Source organism: Sebastes umbrosus, chromosome 17 (genome assembly GCF_015220745.1).
Source record: "Sebastes umbrosus isolate fSebUmb1 chromosome 17, fSebUmb1.pri, whole genome shotgun sequence".
NCBI classification, from domain to species: Eukaryota; Metazoa; Chordata; class Actinopteri; order Perciformes; family Sebastidae; genus Sebastes; species Sebastes umbrosus.
In genome coordinates this window covers 2,002,613-2,027,283 of record NC_051285.1, presented here as the reverse complement: position 1 = coordinate 2,027,283, position 24,671 = coordinate 2,002,613, and the positions used below count along the sequence as shown (strand labels likewise).

General features: G+C 39.8%; 1 protein-coding gene and 1 long non-coding RNA gene across 2 annotated transcripts in view; one reads left to right on the top strand and one right to left on the bottom strand.

Moving 5' to 3' along the window:
- The window catches only part of grk6 (G protein-coupled receptor kinase 6), a 53,111-nt gene extending 38,285 nt beyond the window's left edge, over window positions 1-14,826 (top strand). Inside the window, exons 7-16 of the mRNA XM_037747958.1 lie at window positions 6,306-6,369; window positions 8,173-8,313; window positions 9,328-9,518; window positions 9,621-9,658; window positions 11,736-11,825; window positions 11,939-12,147; window positions 12,433-12,567; window positions 12,974-13,111; window positions 13,453-13,587; window positions 13,875-14,826. Of these exons, the coding sequence (XP_037603886.1) occupies window positions 6,306-6,369; window positions 8,173-8,313; window positions 9,328-9,518; window positions 9,621-9,658; window positions 11,736-11,825; window positions 11,939-12,147; window positions 12,433-12,567; window positions 12,974-13,111; window positions 13,453-13,587; window positions 13,875-13,925 (1,192 nt within the window). The 3' untranslated portion in view covers window positions 13,926-14,826. The remainder of the gene's footprint in view (window positions 1-6,305; window positions 6,370-8,172; window positions 8,314-9,327; window positions 9,519-9,620; window positions 9,659-11,735; window positions 11,826-11,938; window positions 12,148-12,432; window positions 12,568-12,973; window positions 13,112-13,452; window positions 13,588-13,874) is intronic.
- Window positions 14,827-18,450: 3,624 nt separating this feature from the next.
- LOC119475356 lies at window positions 18,451-18,971 on the bottom strand. Its single transcript, XR_005203772.1, has 3 exons — window positions 18,784-18,971; window positions 18,544-18,751; window positions 18,451-18,507 (listed from the first exon to the last, which is right to left on the bottom strand). It is a non-coding gene; the product is annotated as an uncharacterized LOC119475356 (long non-coding RNA).
- Window positions 18,972-24,671: the final 5,700 nt, after the last annotated feature.

Below are 24,671 nucleotides of genomic sequence, written 5' to 3'. Positions count from 1 at the left end.
GTAGCAACATGCTCAGCGAGTTGTCTCATTCCTTCCTCTCCCCAGCGTCCTCATGTACTCGGGGTTACGGGGGTGAGAACAACGCAACCTGTGAACTTCAGAGTGATATCACCGTTCACAGGTTTCAAGACAGGAGCTTGAAAATTGCTCAACTGCAAAAGTTTCACAGTTCAGTTTCAGCAAGTGAGGTGACTCTCAGAGCAGCTTGTTGTGTTTCTACTGTTCTAGATGACACCTTTGAGGGTTTGGTTTATTGTAATTATGGGAGTTATGTGGGAGGTGCAGCAGATAATTCTGGTATCTAATCATCATTATCTCATAATTACAGTAAAGAGAGTAAAGAGAGATTTCATGCCTCACTGAGATTTAAAAAATAGAGAGCAAATGTGTCACAAAATCTTAATTATTTGCACCTTAATTTTAACTATAGCAGTTTTAGGAAGGGGACATTTTTGTCCACAAAAAAAATCCATCAGCAATGTTGTTGCTAATCATTGACGTATCCCAGACTGTGAAAAAATAATTAACAATAATTACATTTTTATGTTTCTTTTCTTCATAACAACAGTGGCATTATGTAAAAAAACTGGCATTCTGAAAATAAATTAATATTTGGTAGTTTTGAACAGGACTGAAGTTGCTTAAAAGATTTAATTGTGTGAAATGGAAAATAATAATAATAATAATAATTTAATGGCAGTTTCTTCAAGACCATCGGCCATTTAATACCACTTTTTTTCAGACCGAGTACGAGTACTTACATTTGGGTACTCGCCGATACCGAGTACCGATACGAGTACTTCTCTGTGCCAAAAGATCCTCGTTAACAGCCACCTGGAGGGTGTGAGCGACACAGCGTGAGTCAAAGGGTGCAAGCAAAACCCTGTGGCTCAAATTAAAGTGAGGGCCGGAGCACGCCGCCTGAGGTGGGATCCCACGTCCGCGGGGTCGGGTACACCACCGACCCGTCTCGCCCGCACCGTCGGGGAGGTGGAGCGTGAGCGATAGGATTTGTAGTTTGTAGTCTGGTTGTGTGATAATGTGCTGAAGAAACACGTTAGAATAATAACCAACAGTGCAGCTGTGTTTCTATTTGCCGACTGAGCACATCAGTACGGTCAAAGTTGGTCAAACTCTGACCTGGAGATCACACTGAAACACACAAGTTGGTCCAGTACTGGCACAGAGGACAAACTGTTTGGGATCTCAGTTCCACCGTACTCACACTTTTGTCTGACGTAATTCACTACAGAATCACATAAGTGTTAAATAAATCTGTCAACACAATAATGGTTGTTAGGACTTTTATCAGGTTTGTTTGCAGACAGAGAGAGTTAGTCTGGGTCCCATCAGAGACCTCTGATGGTTCCCAGACTCCACGTTGAAAAGCTCAGTGATGCTGTAAACATGCCGTCTATCCCGCAGTGTTTAGCTTTTGATGGTTAAACCGCCGTTCTTCAAGGAATTAGCTGAAACAACCCACATGGGAGGCCGATCCATCCACAGGGATCCTCGTTTTAGTGACGTAAACACAAAAGATCAGGCCTGAACCCACAAGGTGACGAGAGGAAGATATAGAGAAAGAAAACATTCAAGGAAACCTAAAGACAAGAGAAGAAAGTGGAGATAGATGTGTGATCACCAGGAACCAGTGTTATTGTTTCTTCGAGCCACAAAAGCCGCTTATCAGATAAAAAAATTCTATGTCTGGCATGTCAGCTTTCCAGGAACTGCGTAAGGTTGATGACCTTGAATTTTTCACTTCATCCAGCGGAGCTTAGAGAAGTTTTCACAAACCACTGGGTCATTAAATTGAATTCCCTCCATTTCTAATCCTTCAACTGCAGTGAAAACACAAAAAAACACCTCCATAATTGGAGTTAAAATGTGTTCTTGCAGCAGTGACGTTCGGCTGAGAGATGTAGCAACTAAAACACGTCAGCAAACGGAGGAAGTGCCTGCAGAGTAGAGCCGGGAGCTGCTTATCTTATCGCAATTAAAACAAATAAACCAACAAATAAGTCAAATAGGCCATAGCGCTGACAGCTGATTCTCCAGCAGTCCCTTAAGATGTCTCCAGTTGCTAAAGCTTCTGTTGTCTCCTAGCAACAGCAGGATCCACACCTAACGAGCACCTGGAAGATGTCGTAGCCTAAAAACAACGATGTATCCCAGTTTATTTTCGGTTTTAGTGTATGTGAATGACTTCAGCTGACAGGAAGTAAACATGGACCCGAACCTGTTGCCTAGCAACGCAATTCTGTTGCAATTCCGTTGAAATGCACTAAAACGGAGCGTTTTAGACAGAGGGTGAATACAGGCATATTTAGGCAGACAGTATGTGGAGAATAAAGGATTTTTTAACATTAAAGCATGTAAACATGTTCTAGTAGAAACTAAAAATACAAGTATGAACATGAAAATGAGCACGATATGGAACCTTTAAAACCGGAACAAACATGGCGGCTTCTTTGGGAACTTTTTTCTCTCATATCACAAAAACAGTTCACCGAAATGTGTTTCTGAAAACATTTTAGGTGCTAAATAAGCCACGAAGTTGCTGAATCTGTCTTCATTTTAGATCGAAAACAGTTAGTTTAAAAGTTTTTCTGTTGTTTCCAGAGGTGGCGAGTTGGGCTGAATGCCTCTAACTTTATGCAAATATGGAGCGGCCAACGTGGCGCTACTCTACCACAATGCATTGCACGGCTGATTGCATAGACAATGAATGGGAAGCGCGGAAAGGAAGGATCCTGTGGACATGCACCATGAGTCCGATGTGTTTTATTATTCTATTTTTTGCAAGATCCACAATACGAGGGAATAGCTCTAGTCCCAAACGGGGCTTATGAATGAATGACATTAGCAAGAAGCTTCCTAGAGCACAAACACTACTGTCTAATATTTTTGTAAATCCTTTGTTTTGCGACCATCGACTACAAGCTGTTCTGCCATCACCTGTGCTCTCCTAGTGCACTTTTAGTTTTTAAACATGTGACAATTTCACAGGAAAAATACCAACTTGGTGTGCAAAGGTTTAGTCTTTTGTCAATTGACCTTATTAGTTTTGTTTATAATATTTGAGTCTTAAAACCATAACTATTTGAGTATAGTTTTCAACTGTTTTAGTCTTCAGATTATATTGAACATTTCAGTCAATCTAGTCGTACTGATACGGCACACACACACAGCACAAAAACAAAAGAGTCTATAAGATTTTGTTTCCTCCTCTTTTTGTCAATGAACATAAAGAGATTTTAAATTAAGGCCATTATCATCCCGGCTTTGGTCAGAGCATAACATGATGAAACGTGACACCTAAATGGAGAACTGTGTCCTGTCTTGACCCTGCTCTCAGGCCAACAACTGCTGGTTTGCAGAGAAGCAGCAGACCTGCAAATTGTTCATGGCAAACACCTGACAAACTAGTGTCCTTTCATCATATATGAAGACATGAATAAACCCCTATATATTGAATTGCTGTAAGCAGAGAATGAATGCTTCTTTTCTCTATTCACTCTCCTGGAAGCTCAGTAGTATCATCTCCACACTAGAGCATCGAGCGGCCAACTGAAGGGACTTTATATACCCTCAGAGTAACGGGGCTGATTGAACAGGGCTGGGTAATGATGGCTGATGAGAGGCAGCTGCACATGCAGGAGTGCAACCCGGAGTTAGAGACCTCTGGAGGCCAAAACAGGGACAACACAGCAGGATCTGAAAGAGGAGGAAGTGTTGGAGGACTCATTCACAGCTGTGAAGACATTTTTTACTATGTTAGCTTCCTGTCCAACGTCTTTGTTTTGCTGATTTAATCTCAATCGGTTTCACAGACAAATAAAGTTTCAGAAAAATCATACCGTCAGTGTAATACAGATAAAATCTAATCCAACACAAATAAAATATCATCATACTGTCTGTGATTCCAGACCACTTTGTTTAGATCAAACCTCAATATGTTTGTGTTACCGACCAAAATACAAAAATTCTGCAAACACTACTGGTCAGCTAAGTAGTCTTGTTTACTCATTCTTTAATCTGATTCATAATTCTGTAATAGGAGAAGTGGTTAAACTCCATGGAAATTAACTGGAAAATCCTCAGCCCACAACCAGCCACAACTGTCCAGTTTGTGCACGCTGCAGTGACGGAAGCCAAATGCATCCTGTAGCCACACTAATCTTTCTCAGGAGGCAGAGCGGTTATCTAGTAATCAGAAACGTCCTGGTTTGATCATCAAATACGGACGCTTGGGCAGTGGGGCTGATGCCGACGCACAAGGCACCCCTTTAGCGTCTGTTTGAGACACACCGGGCTCATTATTAGACGCTAAGGGGACCAACGTTCGTGTCCCGTATGAAACCAAAAGTTGAGATTGATTTTTACTGATGACAGATGTCACATGACGTTACGTCCATAGCTTAAGTTACGTAACAAACATACTTATTTTAAGCCAAACCATGATGTTTTCTCTAACCCTAACCAAGTAGTTTTTTTGCCTAAACCTAACTGCCACCGCTTCACAACATTAATCACGCGTTAAAGTCCCAGTGAAACGGAAGTTAGAGCGTCTTTATCTTCTCTACTGTGAGTATCCCCAGTGAGATGGAAAATGTGAGCGGTGTACAGTTACAAGAGGGATTTAAATCAACTCCTTAGTATTTGATTGGACTGCTAAAAAATTGGGCGGGCTTTGAATGTAGTGTGATACGGAGCATCCACACACATCTCCCTTGTCGCTAAAAGTTGCAGATTGATTGATGGATGGAGGTCATGATATTTATGGTTGGTACTAGCTTTCGTAAGCACATGTCATTTTATTTACAGGAAGAAAAGTTGATATAAACATACAAAGAATTCGATTTTTGTAAACTTTTTTTTGCATATGTTGTTAAATAGGTGCAAAATTTGATCGGGGAGGTGATCTAAAAGGGTTAGAAAGGCATCTTCAGCACCACAGTGTCATATCGTTAACTATGCGCAATCCTTCTGCGTCAAAAATATTACACAAAAAGGTGGCATCCGCCCCAACGGCAAAATATGATGAGTAAGGATGAGATCACATTGGCCATCAGTGTATGAATGTGTGTGTGTGTGAATGGGTGAATGTTGTCATGTGTTGTAAAGCGCTTTGAGTGGTCAGTAGACTAGAGAAGCGCCGTATAAATGCAGTCCATTTACCATTTGATGTGGCTCTAGGGAGGAAAGTACAACTGAGGCTATTTGAATGTGATATTTTAACTTATCCGCTTATGAACCCAAAGTTAAAATGTTCTTTTGTCCTCCATCAAACAGTTTTGTTTTGTAACGAGCATCAAAGCCTTAAAAGCTGCTAGCGTAGCTCCAGTCTTGACTTTTAGTCTCAATACATGACTTTATTGTCTGTAGATAACGAGACCACAGAGGAAGTCAGTGGGTCAATATGGGCCTTAATGCAAGAATGCACAATACTGATACCAATTACTGAAAAACAAGCTCCATCACGGGGTTTATGAAGCAGTAAATGACTCATCCTGCTTTAATTAGTCCATTTAATTTACCTGCTCGAGTGACCACAACTGTCCAAAGGGAGATGAGACGGGAGTGCTGATACCAGGAGGGACTCAAGGACAGTTTTTAAGATCACTGCACTGTTGAAACACAGTCAGCTTTCATAGCAGCAGTCGTACAAAGTTGTCGGTTATTTATATTATTTGTATTCCACCGGCATTTAAAAGTGACCTTAAAACAGAGCAACATCTTTTTCACCTTCTGTCCCACACACTTACTGACCCGATATCCAAGTTTAAACAGAAATAGTTAAAGTAAGGGTTAAATCAGCAGCAACTGGACTTGGTTTAGATTCTTGAAGACGTTTCACTTCTCATCCAAGAAGCTTCTTCATGAACTGAAGGAGCTTCTTGGATGAGAAGTGAAATGTCTTCCAGTTGCTGCTGATTTAACACTTATTCGGATACCATGACCTGGATGACTGAGAACCTTCACAAACAGTGATAGTTCACGTTTGTAACCTCATCAGCAGGCCTGTTTTCCACATCTGCAGGTGCATTTTCAAAATTAAAGCATCTTTTTCACCAAAACTTCACGTAAAACCAAAGTAATTAATGATGCTCCAAGAAGTATCCATGAACTCCTGTACATCTTACGTTTTATGTACGATCATCATCTCAGAGGCATTCTGTTTTTCTATCTAACTATCCTGAATATATATTTTTTTAATCAATCCCACCAAGACTTGATGTTAATTTTACCTTCACATGTGTTGCAGTCTGTGTTATAAATGAGTTTCTCTTTGTGTCCAACAGGCAACAGGTGACGAAAAATACGTTCCGACAGTACAGAGTTTTAGGGAAAGGAGGCTTCGGAGAGGTGAGTACATTCGGTTCATTTTTAAAACTTTATTATTATTAAATTTAAATGTCCCTTATTGTGCTAATTTTCAGGTTGTACTTTATGTTTCTACTAGAACATGTTTATACACTTAAATGTAATAAAAAAGAAATTTTATTTTCCTCATCCTGTCTGCCTGAATATACCTGTATTTACTCTCTTGTCTGAAACGCTCCGTTTTAGTGCATTTCGACAGAATTGCAACGAAATTGCGTTGCTAGGCAACAGTTTGGGTTCATGTTTACTTCCTGTCAGCTGATGTTATTCACATACACTGCAACAGGAAATAAAACTAGGACACATTTAGTATGTTTAAAACTGAGTAATGATCTAGATATTGTAGATTTGTGACATCACAAATGGACAGAAATCCTGACAGCTTGTTTCAAAGGCAGCGTTTTCTGAATACAGGCTGTGTGTATTTCTCCGTATATTGAGTGTTTTGATACTTTAACTGAATTTATATAGCACTTTATAAACCTCCTTTTTGATATAAAAGACATGACAATCTCACTTCTTACAATATGGGACCTTTAAAGTGATTCATTTCATCTGAGATTATTAGAATAAAGTTCATATCCGAACTGTTATCAGAGGATTCATGTCGTTAATCTTTGATATAATACCTTCTTTCACTCTCTCAAAACACAAGTTTCTCTAGTTCAGACGGCATTTTGCAGCACATGTTCTTCTATTCTTTGTGCTTCTGAAGATAATGTCTCATTTATTAAACGTTGGGCAGGATTCAAAGTAAGCGTAAAAGCAGAACAAGCAAGCGTTTCGTCCTCAGCTAATGATGCCGGTTCCCTCCGGACCAGTCAGGAACAATTTGTATCATCCCTCAGTTTGGTTGTGAATTAGACTCATTATGGCCTGTTAGAGATACAATGGTGACCTTTAAGGAGGAGGACAGTCTGATGTTGTTTAGCCGGGTTTATAGTACCCAACAATGGACAGAGAAATCAGCAACACATAGAAAAAGTAAAGAGACGTTTTATGTTTTCATTAAACCATGAGACCGCTATTAACGTCTGTGGTTCACCAGAGCCACGAGGAAGGTTGTGTTGCTGAAAATAAATGTGCAAATATAGATTTTTACATAACTTATTACATAAAGCAATTATTAGAAACAAAAAATAAGCAATTAGGCTTTTATTGATTAACACAATATCTGGTAATTGTAACACAGACAAATAGAGGACATCAAACTTGAATTTGACCATCAATGAACTGTAAAATCTCTACAGACGGGATGTTAATAATTAACCGTTTAACCAACATTAAGCATTTTAACCGAAAGAAATATTGATAATTAATTAGAAAGCTGAGCGGCTCAGAGGAGCGGCTTGTCACTTTAAGGAGTACACACACACGGTCTGTTTGAAACTCGCTAAAGTTACGCAGACTACGTCTATTGGTGGTTTGTAAAAATGGTTTTGGTTACAAAAACACAATTTCAGATTGACATCACATCTACAAATCAATCGCTCCGTTCACGTTCGTTATGTACAGCTACGATTTACACCAGAATGCCGCCGTAATAGAGTACGTTTTCATTGCATGGAGCCTTGTTTTCGATGTCTTGTGTTACCTTATGATTAGATCATTTACAATCACGGTCTTGTTTGGGGCCCCGGCGCTCTCAGAAACGTGAAGTCACAAGACGGCGATGAAGTCGTCTTTGTTTTATTAAAAGAGCGTATTGTATCTCTTGTTTTTGCAGCTTTTTATACATAAAACATTTAAAACATATAAACCCCTCCTCTTCCTTTTACCCTGCAGGTGTGTGCGTGTCAGGTGCGAGCCACGGGGAAAATGTACGCCTGTAAGAAACTGGAGAAGAAGAGGATAAAGAAGAGGAAAGGGGAGTCCATGGCGCTCAATGAGAAACAGATCCTGGAGAAAGTCAACAGTAGATTTGTAGTAAGCATCTCATCTCATCTCAACAGTCGAATTCCCAGTCATGGTTATAATATGAAGATACAGAGTAAACACTGAATGAACAGATGAACATTTTTGGTTAAACAGAAAAGAGATAAATACATAAGTTGTATATTGAATGTGTCAGGAGAAAGAATTCCTGCGTGTATATACGTTACAACATTCAACAGTAACCATCGGGGGACATTTCTTTCTTCCAAAATGAGACATTTATAGAGTGAAACTCTTCACATATTTCCTCCCGAGTTTGCTCTCTGCGCAACATTAACAACTGCAGTAATTAAAAGACAACATGGAGGTTTGATTCTCTGCCAGACGACGTTCGTTCAGCTTGTTTGATTTGGACTCCAGTCAGTCGGCTGCTCCCGGAGCTCCCGGGGGCTGAGTGAAGAGCCCCTCTGGGTTCAACATAGCTTCAATGCAAAAATACACAAACAGCTTAATTACAGAACTTTTTTTAGAAAGCTTGGCAGCAGGTTGTGTTTTTAGTTGTGTGGACGTGCAGGCAACGACGTTGTCAGCTTCCTTAATATCTCATATTAAAGGAAAAATTCACCCCAAATCCTATTTGAGATGCAAATGTTGCACTAATTTTAACATGACGATGATGTAATGCTCCGATCAAGCGTATCTTATGAGCGTTGTTTCCAGCAGAAAACAAACTTTAAAAAGCCACTATACACTACCTACTCCATAGCAAACAACAGACAGACACAGTTAGAGACTAGCTGGCAAACATAGTGGAGCATTTAGCAGCTAAAGAGACAGATTTTTCACATTTTTGGTGGTGGAGACCAAAAGCGGAGCTAAAAGAGAGAGAATGTTGGACTTACATTCATCAGGTGGATACAAACACGACTCCCAATGAATGATCATGTTGCTCTGTATCTGCTGGATGTGTAAATAAGGAACTATTTACTAACATGTTCACCACATCAACTTTTGATAATCAAAACAATTGATTAATTGTCTAACATGACCCTCCTCTGTCTCCAGGTGAGTTTAGCGTACGCCTACGAGACGAAGGACGCTCTGTGCCTTGTGTTGACGCTCATGAACGGAGGAGACCTGAAGTTTCACATCTACCACATGGGCGATGCGGGTTTCGACGAGAAGAGAGCCATCTTCTACTCTGCGGAGATCTGCTGCGGCCTGGAGGACCTGCACCGCGAACGCATCGTCTACAGGTCAGCGTCCTCGAACCTCAGAGACGTTTGTCTCACTGTCTGTCCTCTCTCCTTTTGTCTCACTGGCTCTCCTCTTTTGTTCTCTCGCTCTCTGTCACACAGAGACCTGAAACCAGAGAACATCCTGCTGGACGACCACGGTGAGTAGCAGCTGCTGAAAACTCATATTCAAATCTTAATTATTTCTCTATAGCATGAAATCAGAGACCAAAATGTGACCAATGAGTACTTCTGTTACCTCTCTGTGGGTTGTTGGCTCATTTAAGTAAGGGACAGGTGCACCCTGATTTTCTAAAAACAACAGGAAGTCAGTTTTTGTTTGGCCCGCTTATTGACACAGCGGCCGCAGTGGTGGCTCCTTCTTCGTCATAACTCGGTCAAATCTGAACGCACTGACATGATACACATTTTTTTAGCTTCAGGGTGAGTTACACTTTCCAAGAATATTATTCTTCTGACGTCCATTGTGAGTAAACGTCAATAAATCAGCTTCAAAATCATAGAAAAAAATAACAGAACTAGCCTGAGAATCATCATGTTTTTAGGTTTTCTTCATTATCAAAATAATTCGTAAATACTTGTCTATACATCCATGTGTACACTGGAAACGGGAACTGATAATATTTAATCCGGCATTCTTTTAATGGTGCAATTGGCCAAAATTTTAAGAAATATTGGCAAGAAAACTGTAAATGTTAAAGCAGGAGACAAATGAATTAGTGAAATAGTAGTCTTTTACTACAAATCTCAACTCAAAGTCCACTTCCTCTTTTGTTCCGGAGCTTTCGACTGTATAACATGGTCTTCATCAGCAGATGAAGTTCGCTCAGTTGTCGTGGAACTATAGATGTTCAAAATGTTCAGTTATTTAGGCATTTTAGGATCCGTGTTATACAACTGAAAGCTCTGAAACAAGAGGAATCTGAGTTGAGTTTGTTTCGTTAACTACTGTTTCCAAGGTCAATAATAAACTGTCAAACTTTTTAAATTCCAACGTTAAATTGACATACACTTCATCAATTAATTCTAAAAAAAATATAACAATCATTTAGTTTGTTATAGCTTAAACTTCTCTTTCAAATGTATTCTGATGATATTATGAATTTCATACAGTAGGTATGTGAAAAGCATTAATAATACTCCAAAACACTGTTTTTTCAATACTATAATGCAGAATGCCAGACTGTATTACTGATGATTTTCCGCTGTGCATCACCAGAGGGCACTCTGACACCAGCAGAATGAAACCAAAAGCTTTCAGAGAAAACTTCCCTCTGCTGAAGAGTTAAACCACACACGACAGTTACACCTCATTTTAAAAAAACGATTCAAATCCCACAAACATGCATGACTGCAATGACTATTTTGAGCTGGTGTGATAAGCATAAGCATTTTGTTCTCAGTTAAAGGTTAAAAAGTATATTGCATTATGTATTGTATGCTCAGGCTGAAATATTTCTTTTAACCGTTTTAACCGATAGCGTTAATCGGTTAAAATGTCGGTTAACGGTTAAACGGTTAATTATTAACATCCCTAGTTCCAACTTTGTTATGCAAAAACATTTTAAGCATCTCCAAGGAATCTTTTTGTGACATCTTTTCGATGATTTCTGTTTTTCTTCTACTGTGACTTCTGTTTGTTTTTTTAAACAATTGTATATTGTTTAAGAACATCAGTGTTTACATTGCACATACCACAAGTTATACGTTTCAGTAAGCACCCAAAAATAGGTTCAAAATGCACAATAGGAAATGAACCTGCACAATATTTTATGGCGATGGCTGGAGAAGTTTTGCGTTTCAAAACTTTTGGCACAAACGTCCACTTGGACTCGAGGGAGAACTGATTAGATTCTGGTGATCAAATGTCACTGTGACCTCACAATAACTCAAGAATTCATATGCTAATTATGACAATTTCACACAAATGTCTAACAGGATAAAATGATGAAGTGATGTTCAACTTTTACAGAACATTTACAGTCCTTTTTTTCCTTTTTCTTGAGTTTTTTTACCAAAGAGAATCAGACATTATCGGCTGAAAATAAAACTGGTTTGTTAATTGTTAGAATAAGATTGTGATAAAAAAAAAAAATAACTTGATGATACCCGACTCGACTGGTTAGTAACTGATGCTGACATAGATCTGAACTATTCCTGGCCTTTTCTTCCGTCTTATAGTCGTTTGTATGCATGTGTGTGTTTGTGTGTCTTTAGGCCACATCAGGATATCAGACCTGGGTTTAGCGGTTCATGTACCGGAGGAACAGACCATCAAGGGACGGGTGGGAACGGTAGGATACATGGGTAAGTAACCTCTGACCTTTATCGAGCTCTACTATATAAACCGAAACCACATTTTCAACGTATCACTTCAGGGCCTTAGATGCTGTGTGCTCACTCTCCCTCCTCCCCTCCAGCTCCGGAGGTGGTGAAAAACGAGCGCTACACCTTCAGCCCCGACTGGTGGGCGTTGGGCTGCCTGCTGTACGAGATGATCGAGGGCCAGTCTCCCTTCCAGCAGAGGAAGAAGAAGATCAAGAGAGAGGAAGTGGAGCGGCTGGTGAGGGACGTGGAGGAGGATTATTCCACCAAGTTCTCCGAGGACGCCAAGTCTCTCTGTAAAATGGTGGGTGTGATGTTCGAGCGGGCCAGATCTCTCGTTTTGCTCCGGTCTGTGGCTCCCATCTGCTCAAGCTCCATCATTTTACCATATTCTAATGGTTTACCTCTGAGGAAGAAACGCTTGTTTACAAAAATGTGACACGTCTAGTCCACGTCTCGGTCTGTTTGGCTGCATGGCTTCCCATCACGACACACTTTAAGAGCCGGGCCCTTGTAGTGGGACCCTCTGTGTTTCTGCTACTTTACTTTAACTTCCTGTTGTTTGTAACATGTGTTTTTAATCCTCCAGCTTCTGGCCAAAGATCCCTCAGAGAGGCTGAGCTGCAAGGGAGGAGCCTCCGAGGTCAAAGCCCATCCCATCTTCCGCTCCATCAACTTCAAACGGCTGGAGGCCGGCATGCTGCAGGCGCCCTTCATTCCTGATGTAAGTCCACGACGATATATATCATCAGACATCAGAGAGTTCACTGAACCTCAGGAAGGTTTGCGCTACAGAAACTGGAATTAAATTTTCTCATTTAACTTCCAGTGAAAAAGCAAATAGTTCTCAAAATGTCCTTTAAATAGAGAGAGCTGGGAATTCAATCTTCTCTTGCAGTACTCGGAAAGTGGAATTAATGAATCTGATTAATAAGAATGTCACTGAGGCTCATTATATGGAGCGTGCATAATTAACCCGCTCTGTAACAGTGAGCACACTGTTGTCTTGCAGCAGGTTTGATTTTATGTCGGGAGTTTAAATCTCTATCTAAACAAAGTCGCCACCTCCTCCTCAATTGTGGTTTCTTGTAAAGTGTTTGTAGTTAGTGGTTTGGTTTATGTGTTTGCAGCCGCAGGCCATCTACTGTAAAGACGTGCTGGATATCGAGCAGTTCTCCACAGTGAAAGGAGTCGAGCTGGAGCCGAAAGACGAGTCTTTCTACAGCAAAGTGTCCACGGGCTGCGTCTCCATTCCCTGGCAGGACGAGGTGGGAGACATGCATTCATAAACAACACAAACACACACTGGGAAGTGGCACAATGAACAATCCATTAGGTTTTGGTGGCGATTAATTGCCCATCAAATCCTGCTGTGTATCCTGAGTTCTGTTTTCAGAATATATTTTATTTAGTTTGGCATCATTTTTTTAACTTACCATAAAAACAGGACAGAGCTTTAGAGACACACAACTCTCCAATATTAAGATAATCAAGATAATTGATGAAATGTGTCCTTTAACTTATTGAATTGTCTGTTATCAGTATGTTACAGTATTTGTCTCTCTGTGCATGTGATACAAAGAATGAAGTTGGGTGTTTTCTCCTGCAGATGATCGAGACGGAGTGTTTCGTAGAGCTGAATGTTTTCCACCCGGACGGGACGGTTCCTCCTGACCTGGACTGGAGAGGACAGCCGTCTCCTCCACCCAAACAGGGACTCCTGCAGCGGCTGTTTGGCCGACAGGTCAGTCGACTCCCTCACCTCACCTCACCTCACTTAACCTCATCTCACCTCACCTCACCTCATCTCATTATACATTCTCCTGCAATCATTGAAGTCTACCTCCACTCAAAAATGTGTTTTGCTTTTTGTTTCTTCACTTTGGTGTTTGAGCTTCGTTGTGCTCACCTTAAATCTCAGTTTAAGATCAATATTACAAATAATTTTATACATAAAAAAATATATATTAAACAGGAAGTGAGTAAGCGTTGAGCTCAAAGTGACTCTCTTCTCTCTTCCTCCCTCTGCAGGACTGCTGTGGTAACTGCAGTGACAGCGACGAGGAGCCCACCAGGCTGTGACACACACACACACACACACACACACACACACACACACACACACACTCATTTGTTTACAACTTTTTGCACATTTGTATTTTTAACATAGTACTATCTCTAAATGTCAGAATGTATATTTTCAGCATAGCCATAATGTTTAATGTTATTTAAAAAGTTGTGAAATATCGGCTGTCGACGCGTTCCAAACGAGGAGACGCGAACTTATGGAAGATGTTTTTTTGCTTTTGTAAATTTATTTTTTGTCCAGGGAAGGCTTTGCTTTCACAATTCATCCACATTAACACATGTAACTGATCTGGGAGCTGCTGCTCCGTTGGAACAATCATCCTGCTGTAAAAGTGCCTTGCTGGAGGGCACTGTGACAGTGGTTACTAAGGGAGGACTGAGCATTCCTCAATCTCTTTTACTTTCCCCCCCCACTTTGTCCAGGGAATCAAACCAGTGACTTTCAGCTCATGAACTGTGACCACTTTTCTTCTTCCGCCCTCCGTCCTGCTGTGACAAAACCTCACTGCTCTATTTTTCTTCTATTTAATTCCTTTTAAATGTGTGATTTTTTTTATTTTTGCTTGGACATTATGGTTTTAAAACCATGTGGTTGTCTACATCTGCAAATATTTTTATATTAATAGTATTCATTTTTTTTTCAATTATGAATTTCTTGAGACAATCGACTCGTTGGCTCCAGTTACTCTTGTCAGTTCTGTAAAAATCCTGTTATTTTAGATGAAACGGTTGTCAAATTTTACAGAAGTTCAGAGTCAAATGAATCCCTTTCATGCTCGGATTTCCTCATACAACGGTTCGTATGATATCCTACAAAAAGTTGTGCGTTTTCCTACGAATGTCCAGCAACACGTGTCAATTTCCACTCGTTACATGCATACAGTCTTTTCAAAATAAACTTCTGTCTTCACAGGAAACAACATAGTTAGGTTTAGGTAACAAAACTACTTGGTTAGGTTTAGGAAAATATCTTGGTTTAGGATTAAAAGCTGCAGTAGGCAGTATATTTTTGGCATCATTGGGCAACAATTCCATTATAACCTTTCAGCATATTGTAATTCAAGTGTTCTGAGAGATAACTAGACTTCTGCTCCTCCTCATGGCTCTGTTTTCAGACTTTAAACAATCTAGATCAGATCAGCTCTTACTGCTTGTTTTCATCCGGTCTGTGAAATCTTGCAGATGCCGTTAGGAGCACCGGAGGACACGGAGGAACATGATTTGTTTTCAGGTTACCTGTTTCATGTTCTACTGTCACGATAAAGCGACCGTTTTATAAAAATAACTTTTTTTAAATCATATTTGCTCCAATCTCGCCTACTTCAGCTTTAAGTACAGACGTTAAGTGACAAATAATTCAGCTTTGACTTCTGGTTTCACACGGAGTACGAACACTGTACGGTCTCATGGTTCATGACTAAGTGGATTAAATTAAAAAAAATAATTTTGTGGAATGTAAATGAATTATTAGTGCATTACTTTCATAGGTATAGCTACGAACAGTATATGAAAACAGCCTGTCTGATTATACATCTGCTTTTACCAACATGCTCGTGCCTTTTTGTTAGCCTTTTGTTTTTTTTCGTAACGATACTTGTGGATTACAATTAGGCAAAAATTATGGCAGCATTTAATTTTAAAGGCTCTGTAATTTCCTGACAATTTCTAAGGAAGTTTTCTAGAAAAAAAATTATAAAATTTGGTATAAATAGAGAAAATAGAGTCAAAGTTCTAAAATAGTTTCTTGAGTGAAGTTTGTTAAGTTTATAAGCAGTTGTTGATTTTGAGATGAACGTTATTGAAAGAACTGCTCCATTTAAACCCAAGGAAACGTCCATTCATTGTTTCTTCATTGTAGAAAACTTTAGATATTAAATTACATGTTCAAGTTCTGCATGTTCAGGTGACCTGCAAAAAACTTGTTTTTTAAATCAGTCAATGTTTGATCAGAATTTAAGTAAACAAGACTAAGAATATAAATATTCAGTAATTTACATTTACTAAGTTACAGGTTTGTTTTTCCACTTGTCTCTCAGGGTTTCTAAAGAATTTATTCCTTTTACAATTTTACTCTTTTTTTCTTTACTTTACTTCATGAGCAGATGGTGGTCGGGTTATTTCCGGACTGTGCAGGTTTACGTTGGTTTACGTTCGCGTCTTGCCAGTAGATCACTTCCTGTCATGTGCGGTCGTAACAATGCAAGCAAAAAAAAAAAAGTCCAAAGTTTTTTCCGTCCAGTTTTTTTGCTGGCTAATCACACGGTTAAAATCACATTGAAGAAGCAACGACAAGAGTAACTGAAGCTTTTTGGGTTCACTGAAGCTGGTCTGTTCATCACTCAGCTGGTACTGTCAATGGCTTCCTCAAAGAATATCATTTTAAGCTATTAAAAATGAAATACCTCTGAATGTACAAACGGCTGTCATGTTATTTCTGATATTTTTTAGAAAATGGATGACAGAAACCAGACACCAAGTTTTTTTTCATGCTGTTAAATATGTATCACATAACCATCAATAATTCACCTTTAACAGTTTCAGCTACGTTTATCAAAAGTGTTATTTATGGCAAACAACATTTTAAAGGATCAGTTCACCCACTTTACAAAAACCACATATTTTCTCAGTTTACCTCTCGTCTTATCTAGCCATGCAGATTTTGTTTTCAGGTTTTGCATTAAGAAATAAAGCATATAAGTATCCCAGCATGCATTTTTAATCAACCAAAATGACCAAATGAAACCAAAACTATCTGCGTGGCCAGATACCGCATGGGGTTTAGGTGAGAAACTTGTGTTTCTGGTGTAATTTGAATGAACTTATCCTTTAATAACTGATGATTAGTTTCAATAATCTGCTGATTACTTCTTAAATAATCAATTTGTCCATAAAAATGTCACAATTTTATGTCCTCAAATGTCTTGTTTTGTTTGGCCAACAGTCCAAAACCCCAAAAATACTTGCAATGTGTGACAAAGAAAACTAGGAAATTCTTATGTTTGATATGATAGAACGAATTCTGGTGTCTTTCGATGAGCATATGCAGAGATGGATTCATTGTTCTTTGTATAAATCAGTCTTTAAGCCTGTCAAAATTTGCCTCCTGCTTTTCTGCTTTTTGTTCAGCCACAGAGCTCTCGACTAGTTTTTTTTTTTATTGAAGCACTTAACCAGTTAATTGAAACCAAACCAGTTATCCATAGAAGATCAAAGATGACAAAGTCCTTCCCATCCAAGGTGCCTTTTTGGTGTTTGAAGGTACTCCTGCAGCCTGTAGTCGCCTTTTTTATACATACTGTATGTGTCTGTATGTCATGCAAAAGCCTGCTGCTGCGTCAGCTTCGGTTCACTTCCTGTCTGTGGTACCTCTCGTGTTCGTCGTAAAAAAAAAACAAAAACGCCACTCTGGACGTGAAGTCTTTCTGTGAAAACGAGGACAATGAGACTGAAAGAATCACTGCAATTAAAGACTGCCGTTGACTCTCCCGTTCCCGACCTCTGAACTCTGGAGTCTCTGCAGTGATTTTATAAAAAAGACTGAGAGGTCAAAGGGGAACTTGATGGGAGTCAGAAGAGCTCGCTAACGTCCGTCATGGATGTTTAAAATCAGGACTCTGCTGTGCTGTGTGTCTCTCTGCTGTCAGATAACCTCTAGTCCTTTGTGTTGAGGATGCACTGTAATCCAAACTGATCGTTCCAGCTCTGCTTCAGTGTCACCTGATAACTTGACTATCAGAGAAACCAAGAGAAAAAATGTGTTGGTGCATCTTGTTGGGTACTTAATTATTTTAATTTTTTTTTTAGTTTAGCAATAATGTTTTATAGATTTTAAAATGTATGTCAACTGCTGAGAGCTTGAATGTGTGTGTTTGCATCTTGTTTTTCTGTTGTTGTTGTTTGTTTAGCACCGGCTTGTAAACGCTGTGATAACAGAGGGGACGGTCCCCGTTTAGTACCATAAACCAACAGGTGTGTATGTATATGTGTGTGTGTGTGTGGGTTTGTATTTCTATGTTTGTGAGGACCGAGGTTTAGACCTGATGAGAAGTGAGGACATGTTTGAACAGTTTGGATATTTTCTGTGGTTAAAGCACTGCTTATTTACGAACAAACTAAAAGAACATGTGTCAACATATTTTTGTCATAATAACAACACTTTATCCTGATAATCAGACTGAATTGCCATATCCCTTCACTTCATTAATTCAGCCTGACACTGTCCACGTTATTAACAGAAATAATCCCAAATACTTCTCTTTGACTCTGACCAACGTAAACACAGAAAGTCGTTTCCTAGAAATCCCATGTAGATGTTGTAGCGAACGATATAGCAGTCGTGCAGCAGCTACTTAGCCACAGAGCTCTGATCATGATCCCATAACACTAACTGACGTGTACCTCAGTGAGTATATGGAGAATATCAGATTTGAAAAGAAAAACAGAAATTATGGTTTTGTAAAAGAAAATATATTTGTGTTTTGGAGAAAAATAAATACGCTGATATATAGTATATTTACTATCACAATAAACAATAAAATACGAGCGACGACAAGTCACCACGAAACAAGTTTAATACCTTAATATCGCATGATGTTTTACAGGAATCAAATACACCATCGTTTAAAAGATGATGACATGTTGTGTATGAAAAATGTTAATTAGTAAAGTGACAAATAAATGTAGTGGAGTAAAAAATATTGCCCTCAGAAATATTAACATTGTTGAGTATACGTTTAAAGTAACATACCATGGAAATACTCGAATGAAGTACAGTATTTGAGCGTGTAAGCAAGTACAGCTGGTATGCTATGTGGTTATACCTACAACAAAACAAAGACATAGAGGGGAGTACTTCCTGTTTACGTTCAGTCAGACTCAAAAAGAAGTGAGAATATTTCTGTTAAAATCATGTTTTTGTGGAAAGTTGTATGGTACGTGTAGGATTGATAGTCCACATTTCCCAAATCTGTACAACAGAGGTCATGAAAATGTTTTATCATGACCAATAATGGTGAAAGATATGAGAACAACAACCATACAGTACTAACCCCTTCATGTCAGCGAGAGTCCTCATAAATATAGATGTACAAACATTTATGTGTGTGTATATTACAAACGTCTCACAGTCGTGTTTCACTTTGGCTCAACTTTTATCAGGTTTCTTATGTTTTAAGTTTGTTTTCTCAGTTTCTTAGTTTGAGTTTCAAAACTCATACTGATCATGTTGAAATAAAAATTCATAAACAAGCACATGCACATGTACATTTCTTGTGATTTTCTATTTTATGATACCACTGGTATACCCTGTTTTAAAAAGCATCACCTCTGGAGCTCTCCCAAATATCAGCAGAGGGAGGAGTCATTTCTTAAGTTAAGAAAGTTGATAAAATGCTTTTACTCCTAGTCTTAAAATTAGGACCAAAAAAGCATCACTCTGGCCAGGTAGGATTGATTTCCTACTTTTGATAAATTGAAGCCCAGGTGTCAGATATCAGGCAGCATTAATCAGAAGCCAACTAACCTCATGATTCATACTTGTTTTTTAGCCTCTGTGACGTCCACACAGCATCACGAAACACACCGATCTCTGCCAAACAGGACAACTAGTTCAAACACAAACATCTTGTCCTTTTGGAAATAATGACGTTGAATCATTTTAGATTTTCAGCAGTATATTTCCAGTTGGGACAAGGAGTCCTGCTGGGTTTCATTTCACCATTTAATCAAGGGCAGACTCGCACCAGGTGAGTGAAATTAACTGTAATCAACTGATTGGATGGAGAACCAGCCCTCTGCACTAACTGTGTGTTTTCGAGCAAAAAGTGTGAATTAAATTTTTTTTAAAAAGGAAGGAAAGGAGTCATTTTTAATTCAGTGTGAGAGCTCATCTGTGCTTTTGTGTGTCGCTCCAAGATCCTGTTGCTTTCATGTCTTTCTTGTATTTAATCCCATTATTTGTTCTTCTCCCTTTTCTGTTATTGGCCTATTTTTTTATTCTCTACCTCGCCTGATATACCCATCGAACACAGTCTGTACTTTTCTCTCTGAACTACTCATCTTTCTTCTGCTTCGCACCTTTTTTTTCATCCTTTCCAAACAACAAAAATGTCATGGATAATGTCACTGCGACAGCCCGCGCTCCTGCTGAAAAGCTGTCTAAATTTAGAGCCGACATTATTAAAAAGGTTGTTAACACTGCTGTATGTAGTACATCCATAATTTTGTAGGTTCAAAACAATCCCAATTATACTGTAATCTTAATATTCATTTATTTTCCCTGACCCTTGTCCTTTTGGTTCATCACAAAACAAATGAAAAGATTTCTTTTTAAGCTTCAAAAAGATATTTTCCCCCACCTGCTGCTTTTTAAAGATTCAGCTAAATTACCCTATAAGCTCCACCCAACCTTAAAGTGGACATATGCTCATTTCCAGGTTTATACTTATATTTGGGGTTTCTACTTGAGCATGTTTACATTTAGATTTCCATACCAACAAATCAGTGAGAAGAAGGTAAGGGCTGATTTTATGACAAATCTGTGGAATAGCACAATTCTGTCAACTTTAAAAACATTACCTCTGCAGAAAATACAGCCTTTGTTGTCCCGAACAAGCGGTGTCCATGTGTGTAAACATATCCCCCTGCCAGCCATCCTCCATCGTCGCCTGTGTTACCACGGCAACTCAAAGTCAGGAAGGAAATGGATGGGATGTACTGTAAATACACACACACTCCCACACGCATGTGCTTTCACCCACGCAAACACACAAAAGTACATATTCAGGGGCTTTGTATTGAGTGCTGCTTATTTGTCTTTTTATGTTGTGATGAATCCCCCGTTGTCCAGAGGACGAATCATCATCAGAGTGTAACAGGTGAGGAGGATGCAGGTGATTGCTCGCTGTTTTCATGATTACAATCCACTACAGATACAGATGAAGAGAGGAGGAGACGGGCTGAAGAGGAACCCTCAAGCAATCAGGAGGTGAGCTGCAGTGTGAAGTGTGCTGAAAGTCAACCAGCTGGGAGGATCCCCTTGATATTTCATTCATTCATGACATTCAAAAAATATGTAATGGCTCAGAGAGGCGGCACGACACACAGGTTGAAATACAAGTTCACGTTTACAGGTTGAAACAAAGGCTGCGATCGAAGAGTCATGTCTTTTCCTTACCACTTTTTCTTGAAAGGCTGATGTAAACTGATTTAGCAAAATTTGAGTTCCCTCTGGTAAACAGTTACGTGTATTATGTCTAGGGCTTTTATTGTGAAAGGTAAGAACAGAAGGAGTGGATCTGGTCTGCTCTGCCTTTGTCAAGATTGAAGGGAGCAATAAAGTTTGGTTCGGACTATACGTTGTTGTTTTATAATACTCATACTATCGTGTATGTTTTGAATATGTCCGTTTTGTGCATCGTGATTGGTTGATGCCTTTATATCACGGTGTGAAAGCTCAGTAAAAATCAACCGAAAAACATTACTTCACTTTTTTGCAGTGTTAATATTAGCGTTCTGTGTGAGAGTGCTCATGACCAAAACAGTTCGAAAAAATATATTGACGTGCAAATTAATCGCACGAAAAGAGGCATTGAAAGCACCTTTCTGCAGCATTTGGAGAATTCAAACTTAAATACCTTCGGATCATTTCATTCCGTTACGAACCTTCAACAAACACAGGACCTTCAACCAGGAGATCGGTATTCATGTCCCAAAGTGTGGTCGTGTTTTTGTACTTCTGGTACGTTGTTTCCATACGTATTTTACTTAGCTTACATACTTATTTTAAGCCCAACCATGATGTTTTTCCTAAACCTAACTAAGTGATTTTGTTGCCTAAACCTAAGTGCAGCTGTTACCGTAGTTTTATTGTGTGGCATAAAAATGACACAAGAAAAGGCTCAAATGCATTCTCATAACACCCAGGATGTCGTTGTACACTCAAGAAAAGTCCAGGCCAATGTACCGTGTTAATATGACGGAATTTTCTGTACTGAGTTTTTCCCGTATTTTTAAATACGCATTGCATTGTGGGAACAAGAACCTCCGCTAACGCGAAAGTTGGAAGAGGCTGAGACCACACAGCAACGTTTTGTTAAAATTTAGAATTTGTAGAAACCTTTCTCACTTCTGTGGTAAAAAAATCAACAATTAATGTCTAATCAAAATGATTTATGTTAAGGACTTAACGTTAGCTCAGTATCGTTTTAGTTGGAAAGCTGTTTTGTTGTTTAGTTCAGCTGTCGTCGACCATTAACATTACCAGATATGAAGGAATATTTTGCTGACTCATTTTGAGACTAACGCAAGTTTGGTATTGTAATTTACGTTTTACCAATGTTTATATTTTAGACTTCAGTGGACATCAGGTAGAGTTAGCCCCAGTTTTAGCCTCAGGCAGTGCGCAAAGACCGATAGGTAACGTACAAATGCTTGCTCTTCTTTCATTATAGTATACTATGTAGTGAAGTTATGTGCTAGTATATCAATCTATATATACATTGTAAATCTTGTACAATCTGCTTTCGCAATACTGTACTTTATTGTGTACACGCCAATAAAGCAAATTTGAATTTGACACTGTCTGCGGTTTTGAGCGGACGTTCCAGCACAAAGACCTCCACTGTGTGTGTACAGTATGTGTGTGTGTGTGTGTGTGTGTGTGGTGCTGTGTCACTTCTGGATCAGACGTCATGCAGTCACACTTTCATCGCCCACACACACACACACACACACATTTGTCACCATTGTGTGTCACTTGATGTCGAATTAAACGCACACACTCTCACAGACGCCGACTTGGGAGCTGTGACGTCGTCACCCTGAACCCACTCAGACCATTTCTTTTTTCATTTTATTGTCTTCTCTCTCTCTCCGTCACACCATCTCTTCCTCTGGGTCATATCCCACGCCCAGCGCCAACTCTGGCTGATCGTTTGTTCAGTTATTTTGTTCATTTTGTTTCTCTGAATCATTCACATCTGACGGGGATGAGTCGAGCCGCTCACATTTTGCGTGAATCACCTCAGGGGTCAATTTCAGCTTTTTGTTTGATTTAAAGCTTCTTCTCAATAAATGCCTTGTTTTATTTAACACAGCTCTAGGGTTGGTGTGGCCAACCACTTTGTTTTATTACTGTTTCATCGATTGCACTGAAATTTTGAACAAACATTCATGATATTCTACTGACTTTGTTGAGCCTCTGAATTTTACCCCCAGAACAACTTGTCATGAATAAGACCAAAACGCAGGCAAACACACACAAGGCCAGTAGGAAACCTTAAAGGGACTGTTTGTAATTTCTTACACGTATAAATCATTGCTGGTCGGTGTCTCATGGTCGCTCGCGTGTGGCTACGCTGTTCAGACTCAGACTCCAACACAAACTCCAGTGAAGCACCAAAACCTCTTGGTTGTATCTAGTGAAGCCCGTCCGTTAAACAGTGTTGGCCGCGGTCGGAGGACGCGGGGGAGACCGTAGCTTTGGTCTCCAGGACCGGAGTCTCTGCTGTACTCTGCTCCTCTGTTCCTCTGCCTGCCTTCACTCACACACCGCGCTCCTTCTCTCTCTCTCTCTCTCTCTCTCCACCTCTCACGTGCATGCGTGCACACTCCACACTGCAGAAGAGTTAGTGTAGCTCTGAGAATATCTAGTGAATGTACAGTGGACGTTTGTGCAGAAATAACTGCTGCAGCTCCTCCAGACCAACAGAGGTTTCCCGTGTCTTGTGAAGTGACGGGGCTCCACAGAGAGAAACGTTATCGTCTCCGACCAAAACTCCGGTGTCTCCCCTGTTCCCTCCGACCGCGGTCGGGAGGCTGAGGCAGGAAAAGCCAGCAGTGATTCATGGAGAGACCTTCGTCTGGTCAGCTAACATTACTGCCAAGAAGCTGAAATATAGAGTGATATTGTGCTTTTAGCTGACGTGTGTCGCCTCACTGTGTTGAGCGATGCTCGTTCCTGTCAACAAGCAATTTCTGATTCTTACATAGAGTTCCTTTAAAGGAAAATGTACTAGAGACAATGGTCAGGGACAGGCTTAAAAGTTGGCAACAGGAGAGCAGTCCACAAACAAATCCAAGTCTCTGGTGAGCAGTCAGAAACAGGCAACAGATAAAAATAAAGGAACAAGTGTGCAGTAACAAGGAACAGATCAGGTTGTGCTGATAGCTGGAAAGCAAAGGCATCACTGTAAGTGTAAAAGGGCCGGTTATATACTGCAGGGCTGATGAGGGCAAAGTGGAAACAGGTGAGCAGGTGAACCAGGTGACTGGGATTAGTGTGGGAAGTCTGAGGCCATCTGGTGGACAGGTAGAGAACGGCTGAGACAACCATGAGGTTGACACTATGTGGGTTTCATGTCTGTTCATCCGCTCCTTGTTGAGATATTTGGACTTTTGAAGCTCCTCTGTCAGGTAGAAAGTGAGTTTGCAATTTGATTCCTGCCATCTCATATTGTCCCATATACAGTAATCCACTACTGGCACTCTCTCAGTGTGGGTGGACTCCACCAGTGGAAACCACGTCAGCTGTAAACCACTTTTAGAGGAGTTTCCACTCACTGGGAATCACAAACAGCTCAGTAACGACTCCGTTTTTAGATCCTCCATCAGTCTAAAAATAATCTGTTACTACAGTACGTCGACTCATATCAGTTGGAGGGGAAACAACTGCTCTGTGTTTGTTGGGGGATTGCAGCACGAACAGCGGGCTCCTGGATTAGAAGCCTTCTGTTTGCTGGA